The sequence below is a fragment of the Balaenoptera borealis genome (genome assembly GCF_965194805.1).
Source record: "Balaenoptera borealis genome assembly, chromosome: 5".
Lineage (NCBI taxonomy): Eukaryota > Metazoa > Chordata > Mammalia > Artiodactyla > Balaenopteridae > Balaenoptera > Balaenoptera borealis.
Genome location: NC_138862.1, coordinates 65,859,332 through 65,881,511, shown reverse-complemented (window position 1 = coordinate 65,881,511; position 22,180 = coordinate 65,859,332). Strand labels below are relative to the sequence as shown.

The following is a 22,180-nucleotide window of genomic DNA, read 5'->3' as shown; positions in this document are numbered from 1 at the left end:
ACCCTTTTCTGAGCCCTGGGCATTAAATCAGCTGAAGATGATGTGGTGTAGTAGGCACTGGCTCTGCTTTTTAAAACTATTATGGAAAATTTTTTAACATAGGCAAAAGTGAATCCAGTTTTAGTAATGAACCCTCACTAACCGTCACCAAGATTCAACAATTATCAACATTTTGCCAATCTAGTTTCATCTTTCGCCTACACCCCTTTTTGCTTGAGTATTTTAAAACAAACCCAGACATTATTTTACCCTTAAATTAATCTGCATCTCAAAATGATACGGATTTTTAATTTAATCGCCATCTTAATTTAATCGCCATGTTTAACTTAATCAACATCTAACAAAATAATTCCTATGTATTTAATACTCAGTATGTATTCAAATGTCGCTGGTTGAGTCCAAGATGTCATTAAATAGTTGTTTTTTTCTGATCAAAAGATCCAAAAAAAGTCTTCACATCGCATTTTGGTATCTCTTAAGTCTTTTATGCTAGAGCAGTGAATTTCTGATACCTTCAATAGTTTTCTTTATTACCTGGGATTCCTCTGTAAAAAGAACTTTCCCTCACCAACTTATTGGTTATCCTGAAATACAGGGATCATAGAGAAAAGTCTGCATGAATGCTGGATTCTTCACTTTAGTTATCAAATTTCACAGAAATGAGTTGGTGCCCTAGCAACCTCCAATGTTAACCAATAAGATTTTCTTTGATTAATATCATTATGAATGCATGCATTTGTACATATCAGATTCTTTTAATCCATTATGATCCTTATACTTTATGATGCTCAAATTATCCCATTTGGCTAGTGTCGCACATTAGAGTTAGCGTCTTTGTCTTTTTGATAAAATCCATAGACACTTCAATAAGCCTCCTGGCCTGCTATCCCTCTTTCCACACATACTCCTGGTTTTATTTTCTCTACTCCTGAACTTCTTGGGTTTTTTGCAAACCAGCCAGATATTTTGCCACTCAAACTGATTCCTTTCCCTAAAATGCCTTTTCCTGTTTATGCCCCTCAACTAATTTAGGTATTCTTCCAGACTCAGTGCTAATTTTGCCACCTTTATGTGGTCTCCCAAATCACCCAAATAGACCAAGGCTTCTTTCTTTCTTCCTTCCAGTGCTGTAGTAGCACCAATGGCATTGACCACCTTGTATTAGTAATTGTTTGCAACTTTGCTCTCCACACCTGTGAGTTCATTGAGGGCACAGGCCTTTACATGTCATTTTGTATCTCTGAAGTACCTGGTACCTGAAAGCTTAACAAAATGATTCCTAAGTGAATAAATCCATCCATTTATAATATAAATTTACTGTCTACTATGAAATAGGTATTGAAGATCTAAGATAATTTGTACAGCTCACTGTATGATGGAGAAAACATACTCAAAAACATGTAAAATACAGTGTTATAATGGCATGATAATATTTTTCTGTCTTCGGGCATAGCTACATTTCCCACTTTCTGTTCCTTCTTCCCAGAATGCTCCTCACCCCTACCCCCATCTTATCCCTGCTGACTCCTCATCATCTAAAGTCTCAGCTAGAATGTCCCATCCTCAGAAAGACTTTTCCTCACTCTATCAGATAAATTATCTGAAGTAGCCAACAGTCAGCCCCCTTGATAAGCATAATGGAAGACACTAACCAATAGAATATGTCAAATGTAGTGGTTTATATATGATGACGTGATTGTTTTACATAGACTGTAGTAACTCCATTTTGCTGGAGTTGCTCACTCTCTCCCTTGCTGGCTTTGAGGAAGCAAGTGGCCATGTTTGGAAACCCCAAGCAGCAAGGAACTACAGGTAGCCTCCCAGAGATGAGGGTGGCCTCTGACCACAGCAAGTGAAAAACCAAATCCTTCAGTCCTACAACTGCAAGAAACTGAATTCTGCCAGCAACCTAAATGAGATTGAAAGCATATTTTCCCCCAGTAGAACCTCAGATGAGACCACAGTCTCAGCCAAAATCCTGATTGCATCTTGAGACCCTAATCAGAGGAGCCACTTAAACCATTCCCAGATGCCTAAGTACAGAAGTGAGATAATAACAAATAAATGTGTATTACCACTAGGTTTGTGGAAATACTGTTGTGCAGCAAGAAATGACTAATATGCAATCTTTATGAAATTAAGTTGGAGAGGGGTGCTAGTTAATAATACAGGTTCATTAAAATCAAAGTTACACTTTGTAGGTTTGGGAGACAGTTCTCCATGGGTCTCTCATGCGTATGCTTGTCTTGCAAGGGGGTAGCTGTCTGCCCTTTCCTTTGTTTGTGTAGGAAACAACCTTGGACAATAGAAATAATGTCTATCTCTGGAGCAAGGGGCAGGTTTGCTTACAGCCTTAGAAGTCAGAGATCCTGTCTCCTTTTGAGCAAAGGGCAATCCTTCTTACTGCCCATTATTAAAGATTTGGGTTTCCTAAGCTTCCTTTTCTGTGTTGCAACATCTATGATGTCACCTGGCCTTCTTCACATCACCCTGTGGGAATTGGGGCTCAGGGAAGTGGTGCAGAAATTCTGATACTTGGTTGCTTCTGCTATAAGTAATAAATGATCCTTCATCTCTGACTCAGCAGTTTGCTGGCTTCTACCAGCATTCGTGGAACTGTGGCAGGCAAACAGGGTAAATCTCAGACACTTCAGGGTTCTTGAAAAGCTATAGAGAATTTATGTACAGCACGTATTTATCTGCGGCAATTGGAAAGCATATTTTTTGCAGCGGCAGAAATGTAAATACTACACAAAGTTTCTGCTGAACCTATTAACTAGACAAGTGAGAATTCAAGCCTTGTAATTCTTCTCTCTCAGCATATGGTGTCACTCCTTCTCTACCAACTTCAACTATCCATCCTTACTTGATAAAGTCTCCATACCTGGGGTTAGTTAGGCATGAAAAATGGTTAAGAATACCTTTATCGTGGAGAGATTTTAGAAAGTATTTCCTTAGTTGTTGCTTGTTACATCACCAGGCCTGTCATCCCATCCACAGAATGCCTGCTTGGTACCACCTGTAGCTATGGTACTACGGTATGTGTCCCCATAGAACCATACAATAACAGATTCACTGTACTATGAAAAAGTCCATTACAGTCACCATTGCAACTCTTGCTGCCTACAAATTTAGCAATTATAGCAACAGCAAAGAGTGCCAGAGGCTTAAAAGTAAAGTATTACTGGTTAAAATTGGAATTGGGAAGTAAGAACTTGATATAAACTAACCTCCGAGTTGCCTACGTAAACAGCAGGTTGAATCCAATCTTTCATTATTTAGTCTCCATGGCTACCTACTCTAAATTTAATCTCTAATTACAGGTCTCTCAAACTGCTGTGTTTTTCTTGGGGGAAGTGAGTTATTGAGATTTTTTCCTGGGGTAGAATGGGAAACATTAAATTACAATATTTTATACTCCTTTTTCTTTAACTAAGGCCATCCCATAAGTATAAAGGCATTTAGGCTGTGTAAGAAAAGTAAAGCATGGTGTTAATGTAAAGATCAATAATTGATCTGAACACTTACTTATTCATAAATTAAAAGGCAGAAGAAAATATAACCCATGTGTGTGGGTTAGCTGTACCATTCTGAAACAAGAGGAGAGTTAAATAGCTGGATATAAATGACTATTTCACTTTGGAAAGGAGTATCCTTTGGTCTTTTATTCAAGGGCAGAAGAATATTCTGTCCCAAAGAAGTGCTTGTTGAAAAGAGTTTAAGACCCACAGTGCTCAGGGAGGAAAACAAGGGCTTGTTTATATCTTCAACACAGCAAGTTAAAGGAAGTGTGGGTGGGGCAAGGCCTGCCAATACTAGCTTACCCTGAGAAAGTCGTAGAGTGTGCTCACTGCAAGTATCCTGTCTTCACTGAAGCAGGGAAGGACAACGGGCAAGAAAAATCTTTTCTCAGTTGCAGAAAGGCTGTTTCAGTTTTTTGGTCTATAATCTGTGTCTACAGTTTATCACAATTCATTAACTCCCTAAACTCTCTTGGATATTTCTCATTTCTTCCTTGTTCATTTCGTAGACACAAAAGTTCAGTTGCCCAATTAAATACAGAACAATGATTAATTTTAAAATAATATTCACCTTTCATTTAGACAAATTAAGTGAGATAGTAGATAGACCACGGACCTTAGAGGGAGAAGATGTGGAGACTCAGGGCTGTCACTTACAAGTTACGTGACCTTGAACAAATCATGTCCATCTATGAACCTCAATATTCTCAGCTATAAATGTAGATAACACAGTCAACTGTTACTGAACCCAAGTTCATGTGCCAGATGCACAGTGAGGCCAAACAAACTGAAACATTGGAGTTTGGAGCAGAGAAATGTTTATTACAAGGGCCAAGCAAAGAGAATGAGCAGCTCATGCTCAAAAGACCTGAACCTCCCCCATGGGTTTCAGGGAAGAGTTTTTAAAGGCAAATTTGCGGGGAGAGCCACAGGGTGTGTGACTTTCTTCTGAATGGTTGGTGGTGAGGTAACAGGGTGGTGTTCCAAGAATCTTAATCATCAGCCGTCTGGTTCCAACCAGTCTGGGGTCCCATGTGCTTGTGCTCAGGCTGAAGTTACCATCCTCCACCTGGGTGGGGGCCTTAGTTCCTGTAATGGGACTCAGATCTGTATCAGGTTGTTATGTATATCCTTTTAGGAGGAACTAGGAGTCTTGTGACCCTATTGTTCTAATCACTAACTATCTGAATGTGTACTTTGGGACTCAGGGGAAGTCTAGGAGGCTGAAGCCTTTTTCCTATAAACAAGAAACAAGGGACCTAGAAAGGCTTTTGTACCTGGGAGGGCCCCAAAGGGTCCCTGCTTGGTTTCACAACTACTGTGAAGATTAAATGATGGTTCACAAACTCAACAGTCCTACATATATGGAAGGTATTGCAGTTGAAGATTATGTTGTCATTTCAACTGATTATTCATTCTAAGTGAGCACATTCTAAAAAATCTGGGTTCTCTGTGAAGAATTATCAGTTCCAGGGACTTCCCTGGTGGTCCAGTGGGTAAGACTCCACGCCCCCAATGCAGGGGGCCCAGGTTCGATCCCTGGTCGGGGAACTAGATCCTGCATGCATGCCGCAACTGAAGATCCTGCATGCCGCAACGAAGATCCCACATGCTGCAGCTAAGACCCAGCACAGCCAAAATAAATAAATAAATAAATATTTTTTAAAGTGATGAAAAGAAGAATTATTAGTGCCAATATGAGTTATTGGACAGTACTAAAAGGGAAAATCAGTCCAAACAACATTTTCTTTTGTATTTGTTTTTGTTTGTTTCTCTGCTTATTTAAGGGAGATCTTTCTGTGGAAAAAAGTGCTTCCAGATTCTTGGCAGCAACAGGGCAAACTAAAGCTTTGGGGGAATAATTTGTCTGAGTAAAAAGCAGTTATGCTGTGTCTCATGTGCTAACTACTGTTGGGGGCCCAAAATGAGTATGACAAGATGACCACACATCTTCTAGAAAGTCACAGTACCTCTTTATGACAAAATGATTGTTTTTACTTAGAAGCAAGGAAGTGGCTTAACCCTTAGAATAAAATTTTCCACACCACCTAAAAGTGTAGTTTCTTTGTTCCACACCACCTAAAAGTGTAGTGAAAGAGGACATTTTAAATTCCATTTAATTAAATTCCATTTCTACCCCATAAAGCAGTGTTTTCCAAACTGCATAGAGCAGGATGCAACCAGCATAGTTGTCCTTGGTCTTCAGGCGCAGGACTTAATTGTCCTCCTCTGTGCATGACACATGATCATCATTGCTCCCTGCAAGGGTACTTTAGTTGCATTTATCTTTATTCTCTGCCCCCACTTGCCTCTCCTTATAGGCAACCATTCTGTTTAAATAAGCAAATCATTTCACACATGTGTTCGTACACGTATTTTTGTTTTTGCAACCTTCTTTAAATATATGCAAATAGTACTGGGCTATGTATCTATTCTCTTTCTGACTTTTTTTCACTACCCATGCTATTTTTAAAATGTGTGCATTTTACTATGTGGGTATGTTGTCAATTTCTTCTAGTTTGGACCCTGTACTCCACATTTCCCTATCTACCTCCCCAGTGATGAATGCCCAGATTGCCTCCAGTTCCCTGCTACATAAATATGCTGTGACAGTTATCCCCATAACATGTTCCCTTATGGACTTGCTGGGAAGTTCTTTGGAATATAGATCCAGGAATAGAACTGCTGAGTCATAGGATATGCACCTATTCTTAAATTAACTGGGTACTGCCTAACTGCCTTCCAAAATGGCAGGACCAGTCTCCATACCCAAGGATTCCTGCATACTCATCAGTACTTGGCATTATCCAAGTACTAATCTAATTTCAATCTAATGGGTGTAAATGATATCTCATTGTTGTTTTATTTTCCATTTTTATGATTAGTACTCTTGGAACAGCCCTTTTTGTGAGTGCTGACCTTGGATTTTCTCTTCTACATATTCTACATATTCTCCTGTGTTAAATAGGCAGAGAAACAAACAAAAAAATTTGCTTGAGTATTTTTGCTTCTATATATTGTCTGTTCATATGTCTTCTCCATTTTTCTATTGAGGTTGCTGTTCTCTTATTGTTACTAAGTTCCATAAGTATTCTAGACATTAATCCCATGTTGGATTTAGATATTTCAGGTATCTTTTACCAGTTCGTCATCTATTTGTTAACTTTGTTTACAGTGTCTGTTAAAAGACACTGAGGCATATTAAAATTTTTAAGAGTTTAATTGAGGAAAAATTGATTCCAACCAGGAAGCGCCAAACCAGAAGTGGTTAGGAAAACTTCAACAGGAGCTCCGGGAGAGGCTTTTATAGAAAAAAGGTGGAAGAAAAGTAAGGAAATTAATTATTGACTGGCTACAGCTTAAAGCCTAATTAGCTGCTTGCGACTGGTTTCCTTTAGCATTTTTTTAACCTTGAGGCATTTATAGGCTTAAATTTTGGTTTGCTTATGTAGGTCGCCATGTCATTAGCGCCACATCAGTCTAATGGCCTCCTTATTTTGTTACAGATCCCCAAGAGGTCGGTGACCCCTCAATGGGTCCTTTGCCTGGAGTTGCAAATGCCAATCAGATGAACCCGGGTTTGGTATAGCAGAGCAGAAGCTTTATTCATTGATCAAGGAATGGTGAAGAGAGAGCTTGTGTTCTAAATATACCTTCTCCCCCAGGGGAGGGGAGTAAAGGAATTTTAAGTGGTTAGGAGGCAGGGACATAGTCAAGGCTCTAGGAAATGGGGGGAGATTTTCAGGGGCATGTGCAGTCTTCCACACTTCTTTGCACACTGCATGGATTGTGCCTAGCAGAGTGCAAGTTTCCCCCCTGGGTGGAGATTTTAGCATAGTAATGAAGCAAAGGTAACTTTTGGACACTGCCAGGTTTCATCTGCGCAGAAACATTTCTGTGGTCAAGTCAGAGCCGGTTCAGGTTGGTTGACCACTGCACGTTTCTGGAAGCACAGCTGTAAAACATCTTTGACAAATACCCGGTGCTTTGAAATAAGCAAAGAGATAAATCAAGGCAAGGATCCTTTAGCTCTTAGAGGCAGATATGGGTAACAGTTTATATAATTCAGCATGTCCTTTGTAAATCCTCAAGCCTTTATTTTCATGTAATTAACTTCATCAATTTTTTTACTTACAATTTGTTCTTTTGAAATGTCATCAAACAGGTTGTTCCGCACCCCTTGGTATAATCTCCTCTATCTTCTATTAATTTCTTAGTTTGACCTTCCACATCTAGATGTGGAATTTAATTTTTTCCAGTTTATTTTCTTTTCCCCATTGATTGGTTGAACTGTGTTTATTGCATACTACATTTCCAAGCGATGTCGACGTTGCCTGTTCAAGAAGCACTCTTTGAGTAGCAAGATAACTGAACAATGGGAGTGAACAGCTAGTTGAAATAATAGTGGATAAGGGTGACTTCAGGAGAATGTAAGGGCAGGATGTTGTATTATTAAACATATCAATGCAGACTGAAGTAAAAATCATGCTAATTAGTAGTTTTCAGATGACGAAATGGGGATGGTCTTAGTATCTTCGAAAATACACACATAGAAATTACTCCTACAGGGCACCAGTTCACAGACACTCCTAAGGATTCCCTGAGCTAAATCTCTGAAATACAGAAACAAACCTCGGTTAGGTGATACTGAAAGTTTGATTACCCAAAATATCTATCCCTAGGCAGCTATTTTACGAACGCCTGGAAGTCCTGCTCTAAAAAATAAGTTCATTCTTTCTCCAACAGTTCTCTGCAGAAAAAACCGCAACGGTATGGGCATTATATTGCAAATAACGTAGGCACCAGTTTACTTTCTACTTAGGTAGATAGGTGTTAACTGAATTTGAGAAATGACGAGGAAAAAGCATTTTTCTAACCGGTATATTTGCCCTGTGACTGGACAAGTCATACTGAAATCAAATCAGTTGGAGAGGAAGCTATAAATACCAACTAGCTGAGGATTTAAAGCGTGTGGGGTGAGGTATGAGTAGCAGAGAATTTTTTTTTTTTTCAAGACTTGTGAATTGGATTGTTCAAATTGAAGGGGGGTGGAGAGGACAATAAAAAGGCAGATAATGCTGAGCATAAAATACTGGGAACTAATCTGATATTCAAGAGGAACTGGCTTTCGCTAGTGGTTTCTCTTGTTTGGCGTGGACAAGTCATTTCACCTTCTCGGGCTTCGGTTTTCGACATTCGTGGTGGGTGTAGGGTTGAGATATCTCCGAGTAACCTTCCTACTTTCATCCTTTGTGGGTCCTCCCCAAGTTGATTTACAAACTCGCAGCACTTTCATCTCGCCTCTCTGCGCCTGCGCTGAAGAGGCGCTCTCGCGTTAATGGCTTCATTTTTGCCTCTTCTGCGCACGCGCCTTTTTTCCCTTTTTAATCCCTTCTTCTCCTTCCCCCCACCCCCAATTGTCAGAGGGAGGTAGGACTTCCTGTTCTTTTCACAGCGACTACCGGAAGTGATTGCGGATAATCGGCGGCGTTTGCGGAGGCTGGAGAGTTTAGGGTGTCTGTACTAGTTGCTGCTTTTGGCGCGAAAAATGCCGGGTCTGGCGGCCGCAAGCCCTGCCCCATCTGAGTCGCAGGAGAAGAAGCCTCTGAAGCCCTGCTGCGCCTGCCCGGAGACCAAGAAGGCGCGCGATGCGTGGTCAGTGCGCAGCCAGGGAGGGGGCGGCCGGCAGGCTCCGCGCGCTGCGTTCGGGCGCCTCTGCCCGGCGTGGAGCTGGTCGTGGCCCTCGCTTTGTCGTGCGGCGCTCTTGAGGGTTGTAGAGCCCGGTAGGCTTCGCAGTCAGCTGTCTGTAAACTGAGCCCGTAGCTCAGGCTGGGGAAACATGAGGGGATTGGCGAGAGATCGGATTGACCCGGGCTCGCTTCGTCCGTTCCTTCTTTACTGCAAAGGGTTTCTGAGCATCTGTTATAGGTCAAGCACTGCCTTAGGTCCGAAGACGTAGAAATGGGTAAAGATGCTGCTTGATTTAAAGGAGCTTAAAGTTAATGGAGCATTAAAGTTAATGATTGCTGTACCAGGTTTGGCAGTATCAAAGAGTAAGTTTTCTGGTAATTTCTCCCAAAATTTAGACATAGTAGGACACAGGACAGGGTACGTTTCTTAACAGTAGGGAAGATCCCCTTAACCCCACCCCTTTTAGATAGATGATTTAAAAATCAACCAGGCTATGACATAGGTGACATTATAGTGTTGAGAATAGTACATCTACAATACCATCAACCCGCAAAAGGTTTTGTTTGTTATTATTGTATACAGCTATTGTATACAGCAAGGACCCCCAACCGGGCTGCACAGCGAGCCATGGGTGAGTGAAGCTTCATCTGCCGCTCCCCAGCTCCCCATTGCTCTCATTACAGCCTGAACCATTCCCCCATCACTCGCATTACAGCTTGAACCAACACCTACCCACCCCGCCACCCCGACCCTGTGGAAAAATTGTCTTCCACAAAACTGGTCCCTGGTGCCAAAAAGGTTGGGGACCGCTGGTATACAGCCTCTATTGTGGAACAAATCTCAGAAGAAATCTTCAGATAATGTGGATATACACCTCTCCCTCCAGCCCCTTTTTGTCCTCACATAGAAAGTAAAGAGATCATAAGTGGCATAGTGGGGGAATAAAGTTGTAGGAGCTCAGTGCTTTTTATTAATACTCAGTACTTTGCAAATAATACTGTGAAGGTAGAATTGAAAGACTACTATGATCGGTAACTATACTTACACACTTTAACAGTAAGTACTTATTGAACCTTCAGATATTATTGTATTATGATTAAGAGTCTGGGATCCAGTGTCAGGGTTTGAATTCTGGTCCACCAACCAGCTTTGTGACCTTGAGCAAATTATTTAACATATCTGCCTCATATCTGTAAAATGGTCCTAATAAAAGTATCTGCCTCCAGGATTACTGTGCTATAAGCCACATCAAGTGCCTAGCACAGTATTTACAGCATTCAGTAAACGATCAGGGAGGGCTAGCTATGATTTTCATAAGGAGCTTGGTATCCCAAGCAGACAGCCCTTAAAGTTATCGAAGGATACGTAGAATTTAGAAGGAAGGAGAACCTACCTTTCTTTAAATTACTTCTGCATCAATTACCTCTGACTGCTATGGCTTCTCCCCAGATATCTAGAGTCAGGAGTCAATTTTTTTTTTTTGTAGTTGAATTTGGCTTAACTTGATTCTTTGCTAAAATTACATTTTCAGGCCCTTAGAAATAAAGCTGTGTGGTCCTAGTCTTTCCTTTTACAAGTAAAAAGTTCTTTGATCATCATGAGTGGGGCTCATCAGGCTGCTCTTGGCAGCCAAATGTTTTTTGCTCTTTGTGTTGGGTGTCTTGTGGTTAGAAGTAGATTTACTTAGGTGTATTTGAATGTAGAGCAGAATCAAAAATTTAATTCCTCTGGGATAGGCAAAAAATTAAGCTCTTCTTTCTGTCCATTTAATGTTAACTTTTTATTCAGTTTATTCATTATAGAGCGGTATTATTCCTTGGATATTGTCTAGAGGCAATATTTAATATGCATAATTATTTCTTCTAATCAGATTCCTTCTTTCCCCGCCCCCCCAAAACTAGTTATCTGTGGGACATTTTCATGGGCAAGGAAGTATCACAAGAGCCAATAAAACAAAGCCATTTGGTATAATAGCATTTTTTAAAACTCCAGTTGTATTCAGTGAGATCCATGTTCGGCCTCACTCCCCATCACTGTCTTGCATGCTGATTTACCACTAATGTGCTTAGTGCCTACTTTGTTAGATAACAAGTACATTTTGTTTTATAGCATCATTGAGAAAGGAGAAGAGAACTGTGGACACCTAATTGAGGCCCACAAGGAATGCATGAGAGCCCTGGGATTTAAGATATGAAATGGTGAGCACGCTACTGTCTTATTGGGAAGGTAATACATAGGCTGATTGCTTCAAATTTGTGTATTGCTTTACAGATTTAGCGGTCATTGGGCAACATTCTCTCTGAAAGGTAGTTCACCTGGTTAATCTAACATTCCTAAGTATCACTGGAAAGATAACGTCTCAGTTTCTAGTGTACGGAGTAAATGATGCTAATAAATTGAGAGGGGTGGGACTTCCCTGGCTGTCCGGTGGTTAAGACTCCACGCTTCCACTGCAGGGGACTTGGGTTTGATCTCTGGTTGGTAGGGATCCTGCATGATGCGTGGTGCAGCCAAAAAAAAAAAAAAACTTAGAGGTGTTTGGTGGATTTGGGAAGGGGAGAATTAAGCTTTCAAGAAAGGGCTTGGCAAAAGCCTTTAGAGTTATGTTAGAGACAGAGGAATCACGGCTTAGGAAGTTCAAAATATTCACTTGTCTGACTTAAAAGGGAAGTGTTCTCTATTTTTTGTTTCTAATCTTGTGAGTTTTTAGGAAGTGTTTTTAAATACGGAGTAGGCAGCTCATGGAAGCATTGCTTTCTGCAAAACAGAAATGGAATCGTTGCTGTTTCTTTTGTACCATGCTTTATTCTAATAAAACTAAAACCTCAGACCATTATTTGAAGAACTTTGAATTCAAATTTTAATGCTGAAAGTGACCTTAAGTGATGTGCATACAACAATACCACAAATAAATTATCTCCTTTTGTTTGGAACCTCTTCCTTCAGATAGCAACTTGACTTACTCCCTCACTTCAGATCTCTCTTCAGATCTGTTTTCAAGCCTGCTAATTGGAGAGGCTTTCCCTCAACATTCCATCTAAAATAGCATCCGTTCCCCATCACTCTATCCTGGCACTGTCCAGTAGAACTTTGTGTGATAATGAAAACATTCTGTGCCTGCACTCTACAGTATGGTAGCCACTAGCCGTATGTGGCTGTGGAGCCCTTGAAATGTGGCTAGTAAAGCTGAGGAACTGAATTTTTTGTATGTTTGTTTTTTTATTTTAATAGCCACATGTGGCTAGTGGCTGGGCTACACCATTGCCTGCGTATTTTGTATTTATTAATCATCCGAATTGCTTTACTTCAATTAGAATGTAAGTTCTGAGACAGAAATTTTCTATTTACTCACTGGCATATCTCCAGGACCAGTAACAGTGCCTGGCACATAATAGTTGCTCAATAGAGGATTGTTAAATAAATCAACAAATGAGGAAACTAAGGCCTATAGATATGAAGTGACTTCCTATAGGCAGGGTCAGAACTGGAACCTCTGTCTCCAGAGGCTCCCTCTGCTTGGTGCCCTTACTCCCCCATAAGATCCACACCACACCACCACTTATAACTTAATAATAGCTGAGAGATAATGCCAAAGCTACATACCAGTGTAGGAGTAATAGAGAGCCTGGCTTCTTTCCCTTTCGCCTCTTTCCTGCCTCTTTGGAATTTTACATGTGGCCAGTCTTCCTCACTGAGCTGTGAAAAAGGAGGGATAAAGAACCTGTCCTCAGCTGATAAGAAGTATCACTGTGTAGTGGAAAACAGTCTAGGCTGGAAGTCCTGAGGCTTAACTTGGTTCTCCTGTTCTCTAGCTTAGCATGTGTTTTACTTTAGCTACATCTATATTCATCAAGACATTAATCCTATCTGGATTTCACTTTTTTCATTTATAAAAAGAGAACCATAATATATTTTGTGATTTTACACATGGTATGATATCTGTGTATACAGGATATACTTAAGTGCTTTTAAGATTAGATGGTTATTTAAAGAAATCCCATGGTGAATCATTTTGTAAAATAAGTAAATATGGTTGTGGGGAGCTATTCTTAAAAAGTATAACTATTGATTATTTCAAAGACATGAAATCTCAACATTTGTACATGATTTCCTTGTTCCTAATCTAACTTTCTTCGTAGTCAGTTTTGTTAGCTGTTGCTTAGGGTTAAACCTGCCTTGATAAAAAGGGTGATTTGTAAAAATGCTAATTTTTAGGAGCATCAGAAGTCTCTTGGACTTCATGTGGACCTCACAGGTGATAGAATTATTGCTATAACTAGCATATATTCACGAGGACCAGACGATATCATGGTTTTCTATGTTATTGGGACAGAGAGTAAGAGTGATTCCTGTGTACTTCATTTGTGTATAAAAGAAAATGCAAGAGCTTTGGGCTTAGAAGACCTGACCTTTAACTGATTGTACTATCTTGGGCAAGTCCTTAACTTTCTGAACCTTAGTTTTCTCATGTGTAAAGGAGAGAGAACAGTACATGACCAAACTACTTCATTAGAGTCATTATGATGATTAAATGATATATGTGTGAATAGGCTTTGTAAACTGTCAAAGGGAAACCAGAACAGAAGAGCCATATCTTGGAAGTCATGGATAGCAGACATTCTATTGAGGTCTGTTTAATATATGTCCTGATTATTTTTGAATCCTGGTTACAAAAAGAAGAATCTGAATCCACATAGGGCCTTTCTAAGAATTTAAAATAATCACTTTTAAATTTTCAGTATAATACTACTTTTGGAGGAGGAACAGGTGTTTGGATCTGCATTGGTCCCAGGTGTCCTATTTCCCTGGCCCCCATGGGGAAATGGAAGGACAGTGAAGTCAAAAAGAGACTTGCTCAAGTTAAGAGTGGATAGTTGGTAGCATTAAAACTAGAATCTAGGTCTTTCTTACTCTCCAAATCTCAAGCACTTTATACTTCACTCCCTGCACTTAATGAGATTTTATTCCAACATATTCATTTTTAGGATTACACATAGTCTTGAACTTCAATCCTAAAACTTTATTTTGAATGCTAATTACAAAGACCTGTTGTTGAAATGCATAGGTGTATATAACTCAGTAACCAGGTCAGTGACTGTAGGGTAAAATCCAGTGCTACTGTCTGCACTGTTACAAGATAAACTTAACTAAATTGGTATTTCTTAAACTATTAGACCACATTTTTCCGAGGATAGCTTCAAAAGAAAAATATTTTGCAATCTTAGATATTCCCAGTAATGATCATGAAACTTCCTTAATTCGAAAACTTTTGTAGATTTTAATGTTATTTTCTAAATAAGATAGATCTTAATTGTACCTTGAATCCAGTAAACTGGACTTAGTATGAAAGTAAGTGTACCTGTATAATCACCCGAGGAATGTTTTCCAAAATTCACAAGCCTGAGCCCTGATCTGTACGTGTTGACTCAGAAGCTGCTAGATAATTTTCAAGTGTCCTCCTCTTTAAGAACCACTGGCTTAAGCTGAAGACATAGTAGGGATAGTACTAAATATAAATTGTCTAAAGATTTAATAGCAGCAAAGGCAGAGACTTGAAAACTACTCCTAAGGAAAAACAGGGTGTGATGGTGGTGATTCTAGTCACTTCTAACTTTTGACTGCTTCTTTTACTGAAAGAGAAACTAGAGGAACCTAAAACCTGCTTAGAAATGATGTAAAGAGGAAATGGCAGCTGGTATCTTTCTGCCTTTAGGAGCCAGGAGGAACCTAGAGAATCCAGCTCGGGGGCTAAAATCATTGAAAGAAATTAAAGGACAGTCACTGAGTGGTGGTGATACTCAGTATTTATTAAGCTTAACTGAACTTAATAGTTCACACACACAAAACGCACACAGAGACAACTGATGATGTATTAAAATATGATCCTGAGAGTCAAGAAAAAGGGTCATTTCTGCTATTTGAACATTTATTCATTCAATAGATATCTATTGTTTAAAACTCTAGAAAATGCCAAGATGAGAAGACACAGGGTCTCTTCTGTCAAGGACTTTATACCCAGAGGCTTTCAGTGGGTAGCCCCTCCTGATGTATAGTAGCCGGTAACAAAAGCGGTAGCAATGCTATATAGACTGCTATCTGTTGAAATGTTGAGTGGCTTCATTTTTGCTTATCTTTAAGTGTATTCTTCCTTTGAGCCTTAGAAAAGAGAGAGTTTATATATTTACATTGTTGTTAAGGCTTATCTTCTTTTCTAAACCAAATGCAGGGAATAGCTAGGTGAGGGAAGCGCTTGAATTAGACTTGAAGAGTTGGCTAGCCCAAATCACTCAATTACCTTTATGGCATTGTTCCTGTCTTCTGGGATAGGGGGTGGGGGTGGGGGTGGGGGTGGCGTGGCTGCCAGCTGTCTGGAGAGAAGCCTGGTACACCAGCAACCCCATCCTCTGCTGCTCTCCCTTTTTGATCTTTCCAAATTCATTTCAGAAGTGTTACCCTTACTTTGCCCTTGGGATTGAGTAACTTTCCACAGGAAATGCCTGTGTACAGAGCTGACCTTCTGCCTTCCACTTCATGGATCTTTGCCAAACACTTGAGTCAGAACGGAGGGGGCTACAGGTCTCTTCTCTTTAGTATCTGCAAAAGTAAACTCCCTTAGTCTTTTGTGGAAGATGTTTTTGAGAAAATAAATAAATGTGTAGTTTTTACTTCAACAAAGACTTTAAAGGTTAAACCTTGTAATGGATTAAACAGTTTCCGTGATGTTTTTATTTAAACAGAACTAGAATTTTAACATGTGGATCTTTTATTTCATGACTGGTTTAGAATAATTGTGGCAGTTAGTTAATAGTCCTCAGCTGAGGCACTCATTTCTAGCATCTTAATTCCCTGACTCCATAGGTCTGACATGATGCTTGAAACCTGACTTTCTAAAATACATCTTTTTCTGCAGGTGGTCTGCTCTGGGAATGAATAATTCCTGAAAAATGAAGAAGATTTAATAACTTTGGGAGCTCTTTGATGAACATTGATAAATTAAAAAGTATTTATAACTTATTAAAAAAAAAAGAATATCCCTGGTCAAAAGTCTTCAGGTGTGTTTCTTTTTGTGTTCCTCACATGGCGTTTATGTATTTATTTTTCTTAAAGAATACCTGTGGCCATAATTCAAAAAGAGTTATGTACCACAATGTTCATTGCAGTTCTGTTTACAATAGCCAGGACATGGAAGTAACCTAAGTGTCCATCAACAGACGAATGGATAAAGAAGATGTGGTACATATATACAATGGAATATTACTCAGCCATAAAAAGAAATGAAATTGAGTTATTTGTAGTGAGATGGATGGACCTAGAGACTGTCATACAGAGTGAAGTAAGTCAGAAAGAGAAAAATAAATACCGTATGCTAACATATATGGAATCTTAAAAAAAAAAAAAAGGTTCTGAAGAACCTAGGGGCAGGATGGGAATAAAGACGCAGATGTAGAGAATGGACTTGGGGACACGGGGAGGGGGAAGGGTAAGCTGGGACGAAGTGAGAGAGTAGCATGGACTTACATATACTACCAAAATAGATAGCTAGTGGGAAGCAGCCGCATAGCACAGGGAGATCAGCTCGGTGCTCTGCGACCACCTAGAGGGGTGGGATAGGGAGGGTGGGAGGGAGACGCAAGAATGAGGAGATATGAGGATATATGTATATGTATAGCTGATTCACTTTGTTATAAAGCAGAAACTAACATACCATGGTAAAGCAATTATATTCCAATAAAGACATTAAAAAAAAAAAATACCTGTGGGTTCCTCATCTGTGGATTCGACCAAACTTAGATCAAAAATATTGGGAGGGGGGGCTTGCCTGGTCGCGCAGTGGTTGAGAATCTGCCTGCCAATGCAGGGGACACGGGTTCGAGCCCTGGTCTGGGAAGATCCCACATGCTGCGGAGCAACTAGGCCCATGAGCCACAACTACTGAGCCTGCGCGTCTGGAGCCTGTGCTCCGCAACTAGAGAGGCCGCGATAGTGAGAGGCCCGCGCACCGCGATGAAGAGTGGCCCCCGCTCGCCACAACTGGAGAAAGCTCTCGCACAGAAACGAAGACCCAACACAGCCAAAAATAAATAAATAAATAAATAAATTTAAGAAATTCTCCCCTCAATTAAAAAAAATATATATATAGTGGGGGGTGGGGGTGGGTGAATTCCAGTAAAACTTGAGTTTGCTGCTTTTTCAACTATTTACATAGTATTTACAACTGTTTACATTGTATTTACAAGTACTTGCATAACATTTACATTTTATTATGTATTGTAAGTGATCAGGAGATGATTTAAAGTATATAGGAGGATATACTTAAATTATATAGAAAAACTACACCATTTTATCAATATATAAGGGACTTGAGCAAATGCAGAGTTCAGTATCCACAGGGGTCCTGGAACCAATCGCCCAGGATCCTGAGGGATGACTGTGGTATAAACAAATCTTGTAATACAAGCCCTGTGGTCCTATTAGCTGCTTATGAGCTAATGAGACAATTGGTCATATTCTGTCTTCAAGTAAATGGAGCTTTAGATCTCAACAACAAAAGACACTGAGAAACATAAATAAGTGAATATGTAGGGTTCATGTATCACGATTGGAAAATTGCTTCTTACAAAAGAGCTGAACTAAAATGTTCCGTAAGATTCCTTCCTAGTTAATTAAGAGCATGGATTCCTTCCTAGTTAATTAAGAGCATGGCTTCAAAGTGTGACAGACTTAAGTTCAACAGCTGGCTATGTGACCTCAAGCAAGTCAGTCAACCGTTTGTGTCTTTCTCATCTGAAAGAAAAAAACAGGGAGAGTAGCAATACCTAAGTTACAAGATTGTGCTTACGCATTGAAATGGTGTACATAAAGCATTTGGCACAGTAACATTCAGTGTTACTAACATTCTAATTCTTTGAGTCTGTATTCATATTTTTCACTTTAATATTCGTTTGGATGTAGAGTTTTTATTTTATTGATAGTAAGCACTTTATAGTTTTCAGAGCATTCTTTTAGGGTGAAGAATAGCATCTTGGACTCCTAAGGCAAATGATGTGAACCAACTTTCCACCCAATACAGATCCTTGGCAGATGGTTATCCAGGTTCTGCTTGAATATGTCCTGGGACTACAAAAGGAAAAAAAAAAGAAAATCCCTAACCTTATCATCTCCCAATGTTAATTTTTGCTGTTCCAAACTTTTATTATACATTTTTCTAAAACAAAAAATTAGATCATTTTTCTATACTACATATTTTTAATGCAATCACAATATTAATTGCCTTTTCCCCTTGATATATTTTACCACCTGTGAGTTCAGTTCTACAATATGAGTTGTAGTAGCTATGTATAAATCTACTCTATGGCTTACCAATTCCCTATCTACATACATTCAACAATCAAATGTTTTATAGAATGCCTGCTGTGTGTCAAATACCCTTCTAGGAACTGGGTCGGTCTCAGAATTGAACAGGATACATACCAGATACCTAAATTATTTCTGATTTTAAAATACATTGTTTTGCTGGCTGGTTTTATGGAAACATGTAAGGAAGAAAGAAAGAAGTCACCTGAAATCCCACCAGTCTACAATAGGGCCACTTTTTGGTGACCTTCTTGCCATTTATCTCTTTCTGCATGTATGTTCACTTTTTATTTTTTTGCTACTCCATTATAATACTGCAATGGAAGTTTCTATAGGAAAGTCTTTACAAGTGTCTTTACTAATCATTTAACTAAGGATGGGCCAGAGTTTTCAAGGCTTTGAATGAGTACTGCCTGACTGATCTCTAGAAAGGGGGTGCCCATTTATAATACCTTAATACCTGTGGGTGCCTGTTTCCCTAAGCTCTTAGCAAGGTTAATTTGTTTCAGCCTTTGCCAGTTTGATACCCTCACCTGATTTGTAAAGAATTAACACACCCTTCTTGACATCGGCCATAGTTAAAAGTACATCTCACAAGACCCTCTGCCCACCCTTCTCTAGTGCCTAAGCCTTCCCAGGAATCATGTGCAGCATTTTGGTACTAACAGTAATAGATGTCACCACAATAATTTGAAAAATGAAGAACTTAGCTTCCTAATAGGTGATCACCAAATTCTGACCACCACATACCTCTTTGCTAAGCCCCTGCTATTCACAATACATCCCCAAATCTCAATACAGATACATTCACACTATTCTCTATAATTAGTTCCCTTCGTCTAACGTGAAACATTTGCCTTGAAGGTTGATAAGAACAGGACCATGTCCCTAAGCAAGATCTCCATTAGGTTGACTATACCTTCTGCGGGTCTGATGTGAGGCTGATGGAGAAACTATAATCCCCATTTTACAGGTGAGTACAGGCACTCAGGTTAAGGAAGTTGCTCTGGTTAAATATCTGGTGAACTGGGATGTGAGTCTTGGTCATTAGAGTTCAAGCCCAAAAGCCCAATGTTCTTTCCTGTACCAGGTGTCTAATATAAACATCATATATTCATAGTTGTAAATTCATTTATTCACTCAGTACATATTTAGTGAAGGCTTATTATGTGCAAGGAACTGCCTTAAGTGTTGAGTATTTATGTGTGAACCAGACATATCCCCTGTCCTCAAGAATAGAGGCTGCTTGACTCAACATTTACTGAGGACATAGTAAATGCCAACTATGTGCTAAGTAGTGAACAAAGATTAGTAAGACATGGCCTGCTCTCAAAGAGCTTATATTCTGGTGGATATATGTATATAAGTTATAAAAATATAAAGTTGAATATTCAGTGCTATGATAAATATTTTCCTTAAAAGAGTACATGTGTGACTATACCCAGTGTTTCTTTCTTTAGCTATTATAAACTGCTAGATGGTAGTTCTATCTGTGTTAATTATGGTGCTTTTGACAGCTAAGTAATACAAAATCCTCATCAAGGGAAACACATAACTGGCAGTCCAGGGTTAGGGAAAGCTCTAGATGCAATGATATCAAGGCTCAGTGGTGCCATCCAAGACTCAAGTTACTTTCATCTCAGAGCTCTCTCCTAGGACTAATGAAGCTAATAATGTACTTTCTTGTTCAAGTGCAGCAGAGGAAAGAGAAATCATTCCTAAGGCATGAAGTCCCCACCCCCACCCCCCTTTTTTTTGGTCTGATTGAGCCAAATTAGGTTATGTGTATTTTTATGGACCAATAATAATTGTCAACAGAATGCCTTTTGCTGACTGGCTTAAACAGGATTTCCTCCTTGTATCCATGTGTAGGTGAGATATCAGAACAAAACTGGAATTCTGTTACAAGGAGGAAGTGGTAAATGGTAAATGGGTATTGAGTAGACAACCAACTTTGCACTAAATCATCGTGTTCACTTAACAACCAAGTCATCCTGAATGGTCAGATTGAGTTTAAAGGAGCAGTTCCTCTCAGTTTACTCAGACTTTTGAGAGAAAATTATTGGTAGCAAATAACAAGTCATATGACGTTCAGTTTTCATAGAATAAAACAATCAGCAGATGTTCGGAGAACTGTTGGTTGAATAGTAGTCCTTACGGAGATCCTTAGGGAGATCGGAATCTGAATGCCTTCAACTGCGAGTACCAGAATACCCAACTACAGAGACTTAAGTAATAAATGTAATTTATCTCCTGTCATAAAGTCTGAAGGTTGAAAGTTTCAGGTTTGAGACAATGGCTCAGTGATACTTTGAAGAACCAAGGCTTGTTCTATTTTTCTCCTCTTTAACCTTCTCATCCTTAGGCCTATCCTATTTCATGGGTACAGTGGCTTCAAACATTACATCATCATATAACTGTATTCAAGCCAGGATGAAAGGTAGTAGCCTTCCTTACTGTCTCTATCAGGGAGTATACGTTTCCCCAGATACTCCCACACACGTGTCCTCTTATGTCTCATTGGTCACATGTCCACTCCTAAACTAGTTGCCATTGTGGGGAATGGGATATCGTGCTTGGATTTGACCAGTCTTTTTTTTTTTAACTTGGAAGTCTTTTTGATACCAGTTTTTATTGTTTTTTAAAAAATATTTATTTATTTATTTGGTTGTACCGGGTCTTAGTTGCGGCAGGTGGGCTCCTTAGTTGTGGCATGCGAACTCTTAGTTGCAGCATGCATGTGGGATCTATTTCCCTGACCAGGAATCGAACCCGGGCCCCCCGCATTGGGAGCTCGGAGTCTTATCCATTGCACCACCAGGGAAGTCCCTTGACCAGTCTTATTTCAGGCCCTGGCAACTGGGAGAGAAGCCCACCCTCCTTTACATATCGCCCAAGCAAAATCAGAGTTCCATAAACTGGGGGAAAAAGGAGAAATGGATAAGGAACCAGTAGTGTCTGCCTAAGATCAACTCAGCAGTATGTGTCCAATGCCTAGAATCATGCCTGTGTTCTATTTTAATAACTATATTAGGAAAGCATTAAAAGCATCAAGCCCAGTGTTTCTCAAACTACCTGTGGTGAAACTACATGTAGTTTCTCAAACTATAAGTAGTAAACTACTACTACTTTAATTTTTTCCAATTCACAGACTAATAAGTTTCCTGTCAAACTGTATAAAGATGTCTTAAGTTCTCTCAGTTTCTGTCCATATCTCATCATGGACCAGTAACAGCTCTCGGGCCAGCCATGGTCCATGACCACTCTTGGAGAGATGGTGTAGCCGGCTGACTTCGTAATCTGGCCCCGGCCTGCCTCTCCTGCCTCGTGCCCTGCTGCTCCCTTTGATTCACTGGTAACAAACTGTTCTCTGTTACCAGAATATGCCATGTATTTTCATTTTACTTCTGGACTTGACTTCACATTCTGTTCTCCCTTCCTGGAATGCCCTCCCCTAGCTGGGGAACACCTACTCAGCTTTTTAAACCAGCTTAAATGTCATCTTCCCTTGTGATGTTTTTCCTGAATTCTTTGCTCCCCTATCAGTGCTTCCTTTGAACCCCTTCCTATCTCATGGTTGTGGTAGCGTCAGGCATTAAATCATCACACAACTG

At 39.7% G+C, this 22,180-nt stretch overlaps 2 protein-coding genes across 2 annotated transcripts in view; one reads left to right on the top strand and one right to left on the bottom strand.

The window, feature by feature from the left end:
• Positions 1 to 8,798, bottom strand: part of CFAP91 (cilia and flagella associated protein 91) — a 140,253-nt gene extending 131,455 nt beyond the window's left edge. Inside the window, exon 1 of the mRNA XM_082394891.1 lies at positions 7,657 to 8,798. The gene's annotated coding sequence lies outside the window, so the exon portion shown is untranslated. The remainder of the gene's footprint in view (positions 1 to 7,656) is intronic.
• A 136-nt stretch (positions 8,799 to 8,934) lies between these two features.
• COX17 (cytochrome c oxidase copper chaperone COX17) lies at positions 8,935 to 16,256 on the top strand. The gene is made up of 3 exons (XM_082395010.1): positions 8,935 to 9,176; positions 11,322 to 11,410; positions 16,123 to 16,256. The coding sequence occupies exons 1-2, from the start codon at positions 9,070 to 9,072 to the stop codon at positions 11,404 to 11,406; spliced, it is 192 nt and encodes a 63-aa protein (XP_082251136.1). The 5' UTR covers positions 8,935 to 9,069; the 3' UTR covers positions 11,407 to 11,410; positions 16,123 to 16,256.
• Positions 16,257 to 22,180: the final 5,924 nt, after the last annotated feature.